The sequence below is a fragment of the Candoia aspera genome, chromosome 4 (genome assembly GCF_035149785.1).
Source record: "Candoia aspera isolate rCanAsp1 chromosome 4, rCanAsp1.hap2, whole genome shotgun sequence".
In the NCBI taxonomy this organism is placed as follows: Eukaryota; Metazoa; Chordata; class Lepidosauria; order Squamata; family Boidae; genus Candoia; species Candoia aspera.
This window is the reverse complement of record NC_086156.1, coordinates 38,179,805-38,195,430: the sequence shown is the minus strand read 5'-3', so window position 1 is coordinate 38,195,430 and position 15,626 is coordinate 38,179,805. Positions and strand designations below refer to the sequence as shown.

Here is a 15,626-nt window from a genome sequence, read left to right as displayed (position 1 = left end):
AGACCATTTCATGAAATTTACAAAAATAGAATAAAACATACCTTGACCTGTTGTAGAATGTTTTTTAGTGTGCTGTAAAGTTGATCTGGATCTTTGGGTTCTTTACTTAAAACAAAATGCAGGCAAGATTAAAATGTATGGTTTGTACAGTGTTCTTTTAAAAAGCCAAAAAGCCACCAATTATAAACTATTAATGACTAAAATGTTCTTATTCTGTTAAAAATACAGATTCAATTATTTTTAAGGAATCCATCAGTACTCAATCTGAAAGTGTTTTTAATTAATTTATCTTACTTACCCCTTCTCTTTACTGCTTGGTTTCCAGCCAGTCTCTCCTATGCAATGAAGAAAATTAAAGCAAAAGGCAAATTAAAAATTGCAAGTTACAACATGTAGTCTTAAATCTTAAATACACTGCTTTAGAGAATAAGCCATACTCAGATATATCTGAATACCTTAAAAAAGAACAAATCCTCAACAATTAATACTTGCATACAACAGTCAAGAAAGCATCAGAATTCGATCATCAGTTTTTATTTTTAATTGCCAAAGCACTGTAACAATAATAGTATTTATCTGTGTATTACTTCTGTTGGCTAATATCAAGAAAATAAAGAACCATGGCATGATATACAATTAAAATACCTAAGTTAATTGCCATTAAAATAAATTTTATAAATAACCTACAATTATCTCATTTCTGGAGAAGAGAATCCAGTATCTTAAAATTAAACCAATCAATATTTGCAAAAGGGGATAATCATTAAAAAAGACCTTGGCAAGTGTAACTAAACAGCTAATAGGAACAGGATACATACTAATTCCAGGAATACTTTCTATGGGGATCTGTCGTACTCCATCTTTGAAGCAAGAAAGGCCAGGATAAACTTTCTGAATCTGTGCTTGCTTTCTTTCAATCAATTTTTTAATGATCTGGAACAAAGATAGCACAAAAATAGAACTGTAAAAAGCAATCATATTCATTTAAATGAGATTATTTTTGAACAGGTTCATACTTCTGGGTAGCTATTTTAAGACTGAGACAGTGAACAAGTGAATGTTCAGTAAAAAAGTAAGTATTTAGAGGGGATTGAAGGCATATGGATCTGAATTATATAAATATCTAAGATGCTGATGTTCGTAAGTCATCTGTCTACAATGCACAATATTTATCCAGTTTGCCTCTTTCATTGACAATGACACTGAGGGACACCACTGTCATGCATGATCAGTTGCCTGTAATTACAGTTGGATCCACAACATGGGTAATTATTCACTTAGCATATAAGTAACTAAGCATATAACACACATACACAGGTTGTATTCCATTATAACGATAATTTTTAATTTTTTTTATTCCCATAGCTATCCTTGGACTGTCAGCAGTTAACAATACCGTATAATATGAAATTAAAATGGTAAAATAAAATAAAGCAGCAATAACAATAAACGAATGGTGTCATCTCACATTCTGTAATTCAGTTTTTAAAAGCTTACAGAAAACCTGTTATGCAGTAGGCCAATCTAATTTCAAGCAGGAGGCTGTTTTATAAGACAGGCACTCCCACTGAGAAGCAACATCTGATCATCATGAAATTGGGGAACCAGATGCAATTTCTCACACTCCCATGAGTGAATCAGATGGGCCAAAGACTGGACAAAAACAGTTGAAGATTCCCTATGGGAACTCTGGTGCCAAGCCATGAGGGACTTGGTAGGTTAAAACTAGCACTTTAAATTGAACCAAGAAGCAAGTACGGCAAAGGAGATCCTTTATTTGTGTGGATGGGGGAAATATCTCTGTGTGTATGGCACTACCCAGATCTGACCGAGACACTCTCCTGCTCCAATATTAATTACTTGTTCCTGCCACTAGCCCTCCTCTTCTCACAGGCCTTCTTAGCTTAATTTGGCACAGTCCTGCCAGCACCAGGTACTTCTCTCACCATACTGGAAGGAATGTTGAGTATGTATAGTTGTAGCTACTGATAACCAAAGGAGTCCAAATATTCTGTATTTCATCCAATCAGAACCTTAACTGGGCTCTCCAGATCTGTTCAAAATCCAGTTTCATATAGATTGGACATCCAGGAAGATGCTCACAATCAACTGTTTTTCCCCCCACCTATATGCAGATTTCCTCCCCATCCTCCTTAGAGGTCAGGCACAGAGAACAGCAATAGTGGAAGAGCAGGATTAGAAAGGGTGGACAGGGGACAGCAAAAACCTTTTGCTCAAAATTATGTGCATATGGAGATCCAATGTATCTGAAGATCTCTGTTTTAAAACCCTCACTGGAAAGTGGTGGGACAATTCACTAGATTAGTCTATTGTGCATTTCAGCCAGTTAGGAGATAATTTGATGGAAGAGCAGCTTTGTTATGTAAACTGATACCTTGAACAGAACACTGCTCTGCTTTGGGCAGAGACAAGGCTTCTCCTGTCTCATTCTGTGCTTAGCCTTCATGGCACTGACATTTAGGACTTTCAAGATTATGACTTCCCAGCTTAAAAAACAGCCAAAGTCACTGATAGGGAGACAGGATTCAGAACTGGTTTCCCTCATCTAAGGTTGGTGATTTACTCTTCCTCCACCACAGAAGTAAACACTCCATTTATGTACAGATGGTCCTCATGTAGTGACTGCAACTGGGACCAGCAACTCGGTTGTTAAGCAAAGCGCTAAGTCAAAAATCTTATGACTGACTCCTTACGATTTTACTTCAGCGTTCCTTTATTTTTATTTGTCAAATTTATGTGGCCACCCTTCTAGCACAAAGTGATTTTGGGCAGCATAAAAAAAAATTGCCTTACAGTGTCAGAAAGATACAACCCCAAACACCTGGGTGAACCCAAGTGGCAGGGATGGTTTCCGGAACTCGACCCCCAAGGAAGCTGGGTAAAAGGGCAAATCTTACAGCCCTTCCCCCCCATTCCCCACTTACCCCATTGCTGGGATAATTAGCAAGAAGAAAATTGATGTTTCTATTTATATTCATTGGGAAAAAAAGGAATTGCAAGAGAGTAAGCAGGTACACAATAGGAAAATACACATAGAAAGTAATGTGCTGGCACCAGTTGTTTGTTTAGCGTGCTCATGCTGCAAGCCACATGACGCTTCAGAGGCAAAAAAGCCTTCAAATTAATTAGGGTCTTGTCAGTTTCAGGCAGCAGTGCAAGCCAGCTGGAGGTTCTTGTCAACTAATTAAGGTCACAGGGCTGAACTTGTTAACTTGCAGTTAGCACTTTTTAGGGATGAGCTGCACTGGGGACAAAAGCAGCTCAGGAAGAGATAGATTCCTTAGGCAATCTCTCCGCTGTGCAAGGGGGAGGGAAGAAAAAAAACATGTCAGGCAGAGGACAACGCGTACTAACTGTAATGGTGAACATGTGACGAGAGAGAAAGACCCTGTGAAGGTCGTAAATGTGGGCATTGATTGCAAAGTTACTTTTTCATCAACTGTGAATGGTTGCTGTCCAAGGCAGTCATTAAACGAGGACTACCTGTAATGATATCCAAGCTGTAGTAAAAAATCCATTGTGATGTTATCATTAAATGTTGTTTTACAACTGACACTCAGAAAACTTACAAGAGAGAAATACAGAGTCATCCTTCTACATTTGTTTCAAGCCAATGAATTTCTTTTAGGAGTTTTCCACACCCATAAAAAAAGCACAGTATCATTTTGTACTGTGTCCCTGGAAGCAAAAAATAATGTAGAATAATCCTTATTCTTAAGAAACTTTGCAGGTGTTAATGAATGGATTAAAAACAACACTTGATTAGCATTTTTTTTTAAAAAAAATCACTTTTTACCTCTTTTTGTTTCTTAATGATGACTGAAAATTCAGTGTAAGGAATCCTTGGATTCAATTCACATCCCATTAAAGTTGCTCCTTCATAGTCCTTAATATAGCCTACATATTTTGCTTTTGGTACTTTAATATCTTTTGAAAACCCCTAAGGAAAGAAGAACCAATGTACTTTTACTTGCTTACTGAAGTCATTGTGATTTTTTTAAATTAGTGATATTTTCCTTCATGTATTTTGAGGCTGCAACTCTGCAACCAGACATATCAGTCACCACCACCCTTAATTTAAGTTCATGACAAAATCACACTATGCATCATAGAAACAGGATACACAATATAATTTTTTTCAAGGTCACCATGTAATTCATCAGCAGTTACTATCACAGAAATAATTACAACTCCTGTAGCAACTGTCATGAAACTCTCAAAAACAAAAAGAGGGAGAAAAATATATTATACAGAGGAGTCACATAGCAGCAGTAGAAAATACAACCCAGGAATCAACTGTCATTACATAGAAACAGCCAGAATTTCAAAACAAAACAAAACTTTAGTTTCTTTAGCGGCCCAGTTCATCTTTTGTAGCAAAACGAAAATCATGTGGCATCTTAAAGATTAATATTTAAGCTTATATGATAACAAAAGCTTATACGATAATAAAATTGATTAGCCTAAAATGCCAGAAGCCCTTTTTTAGGAGGTCAGGTGTTTATAAATAATAGTCTTTAAATTCAAAGAATAGCTATATTTTCCCTCAGATATTAAGGTCACTCTAAATGTCTTCGGTATGCTTCTAACAGTTATTCAAACTTCAGTTCGCTGCACAGATTGAAAATTGCTCCCAAAGTTCTACTTACTTGTTTCTTGAAGTAGCCAATTGCATATTCATCAGCATACGTAAGGAAGTTGAGAATATTATGCTTAATGTGATACTCTTTCAGATGATTCATTAAATGTGTTCCATAACCCTGCAAAGGAATTATGACGACAGTTTATCATATGAGGATTGCAACGTATTAAAATCTTGCTGCTCAAGGGTTTGCAGTTATAAAACAATTTAAATACAGAAATACTGTGAGTTCCTGAGAAACATGTGTGAGAACAGAATTTTTGTCTACTGGCAGAAAGAGTGGTTACCAAGCTTTCATTTCCAATTGCATGTGCCATATTAAATCCTGCTTCCAAAAACTACTTTCAAAGTAATAGTCTGCAGCCAAATCTAACTAAAGCAGGAAGTTATAACTAGCACCTTTTTCCTGAGAGAGAATAAATAAGGGAACCTGCAGGCAAATGGTGAATGTGTATCTGAGCTCACTTTGTAACTTACTGGAAGGATTTCCCCACTGCTTCGCTTTTGTTTTTTTTCTTCTGCCTTTGTTGAGGCACTTGATTCAACCTGCTCTTTCCCCCATGTTTTGTTTCTTTCCTGTATCATTAGTGTTTGTGTGTCCGTGTGTGTGTAAGTTTCATTACTGGTTCACCTGCCTTAGCCCAAAGCTTTCTTCTTCTTGATTTTGGACTTTTTGCCCTCTATTTGCTTAGACTGCTGAGGCACTAGACTTAGCCTACTGTTGAGTTTAAGTTTGCTTGTTTGTTCTGTTTGGTTAAGTTGCTGATTAAGCAACCAGCATAAGCAACCAGAAAATCAGACACACCATTTCAGGATAGAATAGCGTCCTGCAATAAGCAAGGATAGATCAGCATTAAGGTTCATTCTTAAATTCAAATCTTGCAAGATAATGCTGTCAAGGTAATGCATGCTATATGCCAGCAAATTTGGAAAACACAAGAATGGCCAACAGATTGGAAAAAATCAACTTATATCCCCATACCAAAAAAGGGAAACACTAAAGAATGTTCAAACTATTTAATGGTGGCACTCATTTCACATGCCAGTAAGGTAATGCTCAAGATCCTGCAAAGTAGACTTCAGCAATTCATGGAGCGAGAATTGCCAGATGTACAAGCTGGGTTTAGAAAAGGCAGAGGAACTCGGGACCAAATTGCCAATATCCGCTGGATCATGGAAAAAGCCAGGGAGTTTCAGAAAAACATCTATTTCTGTTTTATTGACTATTCTAAAGCCTTTGACTGTGTGGACCATAACAAATTGTGGCAAGTTCTTAGCGGTATGGGGATACCAAGTCATCTTGTCTGCCTCCTGAAGAATCTGTATAACGACCAAGTAGCAACAGTAAGAACAGACCACGGAACAACGGACTGGTTTAAGATTGGGAAAGGAGTACAGGAGGGCTGTATACTCTCACCCTACCTATTCAACTTGTATGCAGAACACATCATGCAACATGCTGGGCTTGAGGAATCCAAGGCTGGAGTTAAAATCGCTGGAGGAAACATTAACAATCTCAGATATGCAGATGATACCACTTTGATGGCTGAAAGCAAAGAGGAACTGAGGAGCCTTATGATCAAGGTGAAAGAAAAAAGTGCAAAAGCTGGCTTGCAGCTAAACCTGAAAAAAACCAAGATTATGGCAACCAGCTTGATTGATAACTGGCAAATAGAGGGAGAAAACGTAGGGGCAGTGAAAGACTTTGTATTTCTAGGTGTGAAGATTACTGCAGATGCTGACTGCAGTCAGGAAATCAGAAGACGCTTAATCCTTGGGAGAAGAGCAATGACAAATCATGATAAAATAGTTAAGAGCAGAGACATCACACTGACAACAAAGGTCCGCATAGTTAAAGCAATGGTGTTCCCTGTAGTAACATATGGCTGCGAGAGCTGGACCGTAAGGAAGGCTGAGAGAAGGAAGATCGATGCTTTGGAACTGCGGTGTTGGAGGAAAATTCTGAGAGTGCCTTGGACTGCAAGAAGATCAAACCAGTCCATCCTCCAGGAAATAAAGCCAGACTGCTCACTTGAGGGAATGATATTAAAGGCAAAACTGAAATACTCTGGCCACATCATGAGAAGACAGGACACCCTGGAGAAGATGCTGATGCTAGGGAGAGTGGAAGGCAAAAGGAAGAGGGGCCGACCAAGGGCAAGATGGATCGATGATATTCTAGAGGTGACAGACTTGTCCCTGGGGGAGCTGGGGGTGTTGACGACCGACAGGAAGCTCTGGCGTGGGCTGGTCCATGAAGTCACGAAGAGTCGGAAGCAACTAAATGAATAAACAAGGTTCATTCAAAGTTTATTATTTAATGGTTAGATGTTCTGCCCTTTGAACGTATAGTACTTTTTGAATGATCAATAGTTATCATGTATCTTCCTGATAGAACTAAATGTTTTATCAGTCCATTATTATAGATAGAGGCTATAAGTTGGGTAATAGTTTATTGTCATCAGAGATTTTCCAGCATTATAATTCACATTATTATAATACTACCCACCCTCCTTGCAATAGGTTGTGACTTCAGGTATACTTCAATCATGATCTGCAGAGATAAAAATTATTCTAATTGTGTTTTCCTACCTAGTCCCTTTTACCTTATTTCCCTCTTTTGTTATTTGCATTGGGACTGAACGGGAAAGAAGATGGAAGATTTATACAGATACTACATTTACCGCTGGCACAGAAAGCATAATTTCCTCTGTGAGTTGTAAGTGGAATAAGTCACAAGAAAATGCTACTTTGGCATGTATTTATTCAGCCTTCTGGTTCCTTTTTAAAAAGCAGACTGCACTCATGTGTCATGTTCATCGTTTCAATGTTCTGTATACATCGTAACGTTTCGCATGTCACTTTTCTACCCCGTGTTTGCGGGGTGGAAATTTCCAGCCATGCCAGGCTCTAATCTTCTTACTGCAACTGTGGAATGTATGTTTGGGTTAGTGACTCTGTTCAAGGTCACTTTCTCAGGCCGAGGTGGGTAACGGTTGCTAACACCTGGGAGGGGGTGGTTGCTAGGAGGGAGGAAGGGCGGGGCTGGTTTTGAAGCGAGGGTTTTTAGTTTGTATTTGGCGCGCTTTTGCTCATTCTCAGCTTCCTTCGTATTTGCATACTATTCTTTCAATAAATCAGTTTTCATTAAGAACCTGCTTGTGAGGCTGAGTATGTCAGAATAGGCAATCGTTACATAAAGCTGAGAATCATAAAACCCTTACCACTAACCTCCTTCCAGTGCTACTGTGAGGAAATAAAGTTAGTGATGACTGAACCTACTTCCCGCTCGGGAGAGAGTGAGGATTCCAGCATGGGGGAGACGGATTCCATGAGGCAAAGAAGGGAAAGGACCCTCACCCCTGAATCGGAGGAACTGTCGGAAGCCTCGGATGCCAGCTCAGCCACGGCGAAAGCGGTAAAGTCCAAGGTGGTCAGAAAGGATGAGGGAACCCTATCCGGAGCGCCCCAGGCACCTGTGAAGGCAAAGTATCCGCTGTCCCCAGACGTGGCCATAAGGGAGAGGAGTGATTCGGACGGCTCCAAGGCCAGTGAGAAATCCCAGAGGCTAGAAGCCAGAGTAAAGTCCTTGGAAGAGATGATGGAAAGAATGTCATTTGCGAGGGGCAGTCAGGACAGAGGAAGAAGGGAACATCGCTACAGACGGTCGTCCCCATCTGTCTCTCCCTCCTCCTCCCCGAGCGTGAGGAGGAAAGACCGGAGGAGGTACTGGGGGGGATCGCCACCGCGCAGTCCCAGGCGGGCGTCCCCATCGCCCCCACGGCGGGCGGAAAATGCAGGGAGGGGACGAAGCAGGGATTGGAAGAAAAGTCCCAAAGTCGGAGTTGCGAGTCCCCCTCCCCCTCGAGAGAAGAGGTCTCCAGAGCCCAGGAGGAGAGCTGGGGGGAAAGAGAGGAAGAGCAGCCCACAAAGAGCCAGGTATAGGGATTTCAATGTTAAGTTTGATGGGGATCCCACAAAACTGTCCTTCTTCCTGACTAATGCAAAAAGCTATATGGAGGAATTTGGGAGGCTGTTCCCTTCGGAGAGGGTGAAGATAAACGCTGTAGCTACCCAACTGGAGGGGAGGGCAGCTGATTGGTTTGTCCAATTAGCCGAGATGGAATTGGATGATTTCAGAGACTTTTTATGGGCGCTAAAAATGCACTTTGCTGATCCGTTAGCAAAGGAGAAAGCAAAGGTGGCCCTGCGGGAGCTATTCCAGGGGTCGAAGTCCGTGGCTGATTATGCCCTCGAATTCCAAGCCCTAGCGGTGAAAGTGGACGATTGGTCACCAACTACGCTAATAGAGATATTCAAAGATGGACAGAGACCTGAGTTACTGAGATGGGCGTTAGGAAGGGCGGACCCGGGCACGCTATACGACTGGATACAGCTGGCGGCGAATGTCGAGCAAGCCCAGGCTAAGTTCGCGCAAACCAGGAGGGGCCCTAAGCAGATGGCCATGACAAAGATGGGCAAGGCACCTGGGACCACTGGCAGAGCGGGAAGGACGGCCTGGCAGGAGGAAAAAGAGAGCCAGTTTGCAAAAGGGCAATGCCTGCGATGTGGGAAAGAGGGACACCGAGCAGCGACGTGCCCGCAGAAGAAGTCTGAAGAGCGCCCGGCAAAGCCGTCGGGAAAATCCCCCTCTGTGCACAGGAAGATGAAGGCAGCGATGGCTGAAACGGAGCCGGAGAGCATTCCTTTCTATGAGGACGAAGGGGACCTCGAGCCGTCTCAGCCGGTGGGAAACGCCAGCCACCTGCCCTAAGAGGCGCCACTGGGCAGGTGGTAGAGGAGGGGCGCGATCACGCTTCGGTGAGTGGAAATTTCCCTACGCTGACAGTGAAGGTGAAATTGGGGTCCCGCACACGAACTGTTGAACTGTGGGCGATGATGGATTCAGGGTGTTCGCGGTGTTTAATGCACCCGGACGTGGTGGCTACCTTGGAGCTTCCCACGTTTCCGTTGAAACGCCCCATGATCTTTACCCAATTGGATGGCTCTACGGTGGGAGGAGAACCGGCAACTCACTCCACAGGGATGGTGGCATTGCAAGTGGGAAGTCACTGGGAAAAGCTGCCTTTTGTGGTAGCGCCTGTGGGGGGTCCGTTTGTTGTTTTGGGGATGCCTTGGTTTGTGCAACAGAACCCGCATATAAACTGGGTGCACAGGACTGTGACTTTTGCAGATGGATTTTATAAAGCCCCGGAGGGGGATGAATTGGACAGCGGGGACGTGGGGAGGGCAGCAGTGGCTGCTCCGCACCGCCCTACCGCTCTGTTAGAAGGGTTGCCGGAGCAATATCAGGACTTTGCAGATGTATTTGGTGAAAAGGAAGCGGATCAGCTACCGCCACACCGAAAGACTGACTGTGCCATAGACTTTCTCCCTAATGCAAAGTTGCCTAAGCCAAAAATTTATGCTATGACCCAGAAAGAGCTGGAAATGCTAAGGGAGTTTGTGGATAAAAATCTGGCTAGAGGTTTTATAGAACCAGCAAATTCCCCAGTAGGGGCGCCTGTCCTATTCAGACCAAAGAAGGATGGAACTTTGAGACTATGTACGGATTTCCGTGGGCTGAATGCAGTATCAATAAATATCCAGTCCCATTAATCAAAGATATGTTATCACACCTGTCAAAAGGGAAAATATTCTCTAAGTTGGATCTGAGGGAGGCATATTTCCGCATTCGCATTAGGGAGGGGGATGAATGGAAAACTGCTTTCAATTGCCCCCTAGGCTCTTTTCAATATAAGGTGTTACCTTTTGGGTTGGCGGGAGCGCCAGGGGTTTTTATGCAATTGATTAATGAGGTCTTGCATGACCATTTGTTCAAAGGTGTATTAGTATATTTGGATGATGTATTAATCTATACTGAAACAATGGAAGAGCATGTAAAGCTGGTCAGACAGGTGCTCAGCAAACTGAGAAAAGCTGAATTGTACGCGAAATTGCCTAAATGTGCTTTTCATAAATCTCAAATTGACTATTTGGGTTATAGAATTTCAGACAAAGGTATTGAAATGGATTCAGCTAAGATTGAGGCCATTTTGGCATGGGAGGTACCACGTACACGGAGACAACTCCAAAGTTTTCTGGGTTTTGCGAATTTTTATAGGTCCTTCATACAGGGGTTCGCAGACACCGCCCTCCCCCTCACTGAGTTGCTTAAAACCAAGGGGCAGGGGGACACCCGGAGATCAAAGAATCCGGGGGCATTATTGAAATGGACGCCTGCATGCCAGCTGGCTTTTGACAAGCTTAAAAAACTGTTCACAGCAGAACCCATTTTGCAGCATCCAGATCCGAACAAACCATTTATGGTGCAAGTGGATGCCTCTGATTTTTCCATTGGAGCTCTCCTCCTGCAAGCAGATGAATCCGGGTGCCTAAAGCCTTGTGCTTATCTCTCTCGTAAATTCACTGAGACTGAAAGGCGCTGGCACGTTTGGGAAAAAGAGGCTTTTGCTGTTAAAGCTGCTTTAGACACTTGGCGCCATCTGTTGGAGGGAGCTACTCATCCGTTCGAGGTTTGGACTGATCACAAAAACCTCGAAGCACTCAGTGCTCCTCGTAAGCTTAACCCAAAGCAAATCAGATGGGCACAATTCTTCAGCCGTTTTAATTTCAAGTTGAAATGTATTCCAGGGAAGAAAAACTTTCTGGCTGATGCGCTGTCCCGCAGACCCCAGGACTCCAGCACTGTGCCGGATGTAATAGGGACTCTCTGGACGGAACCGCAATTGAGTCTGGCAGCGGTCACTCGCAGCCAGACTCGTGCACAGCGCCCAGACGCTTCAGGTTCACCCCGTCTGGGACGGTTGCCAGTTCCCTCAGATTTGCAACAACAGTTTCTTTCCCAGCTGAAATCTGACACTTGGTTACAAGCAAATGTACACAATGTTACTTTTGACAAGGATTTTGCTTGGAAGAATGATCGCCTCTATGTGCCTGAAGTTTTGCGCAAAGACATTTTGCTCCGTTGCCATGATGACAAACTAGCGGGGCATTTTGGGTTTGTTAAAACACTTCATTTGGTTAGGCGCCAATTTTGGTGGCCCACAATAAGGCGGGATGTTAAGGACTATGTTGCCTCCTGTCCTGTTTGCGCTGCTTCCAAACGGAAGGTGGGTAAGCCTCAAGGTTTGCTCCAACCAGTAGCCAGTCCCTCTCACCCCTGGGAGGAAATCTCTATGGATTTTATCGGGGATCTGCCTCCAAGTCAGAGAAAAACTGTGATTTGGGTTGTCAAATACTTTTTCTCAAAGCAAGCCCATTTCATTCCATGTGCTTCCATTCCCTCAGCACAGCAGCTTGCCCAGCTTTTCTTTGTACACGTGTACAGGCTCCACGGATGCCCCTCCCGTTTGGTGACTGACAGAAGCACACAATTTACTTCACACTTTTGGCGGGCTTTTATGAAATTGGTGGGCACTAAACAAGCCCTATCCACTGCGTCGCATCCTGAGACTGACGGAGCCACAGAGGCTCTTAATTCTACGTTGGAGCAATATTTACATGCTTTTGTTAATTATCAGCAGGATAATTGGGTCGATCTTCTCCCCTTTGCTGAAGTCGCCTATAACAATGCAGTGCATCAGAGTACTGGTCAGGTGCCATTTCGCACTGTCTTTGGCCGTGACTTCGTACCCATGACAAAACGGTGACAAAAATGCAATGAATATTATTTTTAATGAACTATATTTTCAAGGGCTTTTTAACGTAGCAGTCATTCTACACTTGCAACAAGAATTCTGTTCTGCATCTGGATGCAATTAATTTTAGTAATGAGCCTTCTGTAGAAGAATACAATGCACTTTGGGCAGAAGAACAATTTTCTCTATTTGATCAAGTTCAGGACTATGGGGCCACACAAAATCCAACTATACCTGCATATTATACAATACATTTGTCTTATAATGCCACTGATATTGGTTTTACCTTGACTTGTTCATTAGATGTCACAGCACAGAAAACTATTTCCGTAAATCCTTGAGATGGGAACATCCGGAAACAGATACCACCAATCACACGACCATCCTTTATTAATGCAAGGGTCTTGTGTTTCCTGTAGTTACAAACATTTGTCATATGAAGGATACACCCATTAATGGTGAGCATCACTGGTGCCTTCATAGCCATAGTAATTATAAATAAAAGCACTTTTGCATAGATTTGATACTAGATTTGATATGATTTTCAAAAAGGGAAGAAAGTGCCCAGAAAACTGGTAGTTTACCAACATAAAATATTCTGATTATCTCCTGTCCCATCTTACTATATTAGAATAATAACTAATTTCTTCAAGATGGAAACAGCTTTACTGAATAAGCCCATAATGCCAACTTCTGCTCTATGGCCTGTTTCCATGGAGAAGAAAAATTATCTATTAAAACTAAAGGGGTCAGTCCGATTGGGAAGAATTGGATTTTCAGCCAGTAGTTTATCATCCTCCTTCAAGCCCTTACCTGGATTGCAGGCATTCCTGTCTCAAGCCTTGACTGGGTGTTTGCTATTCTAATGAGTGCAGCAAGGATTGATCTCAAAAATTTTGTTTGCACTGCTTCCAGTGCATCCTTCTTCACATAAATTCCTACTTGTGCCCCATAAAGCACTTGGGCCAGTGGCTTGGCCTCAAAATGTTTAAATACTGCAGGGATTAATTGTCCTCTGTTTGTATAAAAGAAGCGCTTAATAGCACTTGTAGACCTAAGAGCTAGCTGCACTAATGTGATTCTGGTGCGTGTTCCAGGTGCCTTTAGAGTGGAAAACCACCCCAAGGCATTTAAATGCAGTAACCTACTCCAATTTGTGCACTTCTACTCTCCAGGATTGTTGGGTGGCTGTCTTAGCAAAGACCAGAATTTTAGATTTATCAAAATTAAGAACCAGGTGACTTAGTATGCAGTACCAAAATATTGCTGCTATTGCTCTTTTCAGCCCAACAGGGGTTTGTGAAATTATGGCAGCAGCAGCAGTGTAGAGGAGTATAGGGATTTTGTGTCATGCTAGTTTAGGTGTGTGGAAATCTGGATTATGAAGAAGGACTACCACTGAATTGATGTACAAGTTGAAAAGAGAGGGAGCAAGAATACATCCCAGTTGTACTCTTCTGAACACTTACTGTGGCAGAGAAGGACCCCTGGGGATTGCACCTCACTCTTAAGGTAGTGTTGGAGTATAACTTCTGAATCGGAAAGAGGAGGTGCCTGTTAATAGTTGTGTGTTTTTTTATTTTTCCCAAAAGGCATTCCTGGAAATTGAGTCAAAGGCATGTTTAAAATCTAGAAAGACCACAAAGAGGGAGGATTTCTTTTTATGAGTATATTTTTGTGCAAGGTGGCAGAGCACCAGAATGTGGTCTGCTGTTCACCTCCCATTTCTGAATCCTGCCTGCTCATCTTGGATTATGTCCTCTGTCTTTATCTGGTCTCAGAGCTTGTGATTTAAATGTTTAGCATATAATTTGCTAACAACACTCAAAAGGCTGATAAACTTGTAATTGCATGGATCATTCCTATTGCCCTTTTCATAAATTGGGACTATTATTGCCAGCCCCCAATCTTTTGGAACATAACTAGTCTGGTCTATTAATGTAAATAGGGATGCTAGCAGAAAGGCCCACCAGCTGGGATTCTTTTTAATTATTCCAGGAAAAATAATCAACACCAGGAGCCTTGTTCACCTTAAGGGATTCAATCAATCCAGTTATTCTCACACAGAGACAGGGGGCCAATTCTGAACTTGGTTCAGGTCGATCTCACTCTCATTTATGTTACTAGCAGGGTCCATGTACAACCTTCTAAAATATTCCTTCCAGGCTTGAATTGGTACTTGACTGAGTGAGGGGGCTAGCGGTTTTCCTAGTCCTCTGGTAGTTTGGCAGAAGAGGGAAGAATCCCTCTCCCTGGCTGATTGAATTAAGCTTCTGCCAGATCTCCTTCGTTGCCAATCTTTTCTACACAATTTTTCTACTAAATAAATTTTCAACCACAAAAACAATTATCTTGAAAATGTTTCAAATCTTTTGAAACATATGAGACAAACCTTTGTAATGATTTCCTCTCTAGTAATTAGCAAATAGTTTAACGTAGCAGCAGTTGGACTACTCCCATTATCCCTGACTATTGACCATGCCTGCCGGGACTCACAGAAGAATTTTCAACAATATCTAGAAGGTAACAGGTTCCATCTTAGGGCCATTCTTACAGGATCTATAGCCAGGATTGTTTAAAGTATGAAAATTTTGAGAAATGTTGGCTCACTGTTTCTCTTTTATTTTATTAAAAATATGAATTTAAGTTTTTATTTTGTTTAAAAGATGAATGTATGATAGTTTTGGTGGTTCCTTAGTGAAGATATTTATTTATTTAGATTATTTATATGGGTACCTAACTTGCAAATAATGACTCTGGGCAGCTTGCATATGGTTAAAAACATTAAAAACAGTAACATAATACACAAAACACCACAATACAGGATAATCAAGGCCAAACCACAATATATTACAATTCAAAGTAATTTCAGGATGAGGTTCTACAATACTCTGACCAAATGCCCAAGGGAAAAAACAGATTTCCAAGGCCTTATGTAAGGCCAACAGGGTAAGGGCCATCTAAAGGTCATGGGCATTCTTGTTCCAAAGATAAGCCCAAATCCTGTCACAGAGAAGATACTTCCTAGATCCCAATAGGTGACATTGTTTCACAGAAGGAACCTGAAGCATGCCCATCCTGCTGGATCAGAAGCAGAGACAACTGGAGGCAGGCAATCCTTACAAATAACCCAGTCTTGCATCTTGAAGGGCTTTATATTTAATTAAAAACAAGTATAGTTGCTAAGTAGTTAAAAAGGGTTTTACAATATTACCGACGTTTTATTGACTGGTAATTTTGAAGAGCCAAACAGTAATATTACTACCGGGTGGTGTCTTTCTCACAATAGAAGGCACCTTCAC

At 41.9% G+C, this 15,626-nt stretch overlaps 1 protein-coding gene across 3 annotated transcripts in view; it reads right to left on the bottom strand.

Moving 5' to 3' along the window:
- Positions 1 to 15,626, bottom strand: part of KAT2B (lysine acetyltransferase 2B) — a 60,677-nt gene that overhangs the window by 7,409 nt on the left and 37,642 nt on the right. For 2 of the 3 annotated variants that reach the window (XM_063303877.1, XM_063303878.1), the window contains exons 11-16: positions 12,611 to 12,737; positions 4,671 to 4,781; positions 3,818 to 3,961; positions 819 to 933; positions 299 to 335; positions 42 to 105 (exon numbers count right to left, since the gene is read on the bottom strand). In XM_063303877.1, coding sequence (XP_063159947.1) covers positions 42 to 105; positions 299 to 335; positions 819 to 933; positions 3,818 to 3,961; positions 4,671 to 4,781; positions 12,611 to 12,737 — 598 coding nt within the window. The remainder of the gene's footprint in view (positions 1 to 41; positions 106 to 298; positions 336 to 818; positions 934 to 3,817; positions 3,962 to 4,670; positions 4,782 to 12,610; positions 12,738 to 15,626) is intronic. The other variant, XM_063303879.1, reaches the window with a different exon arrangement.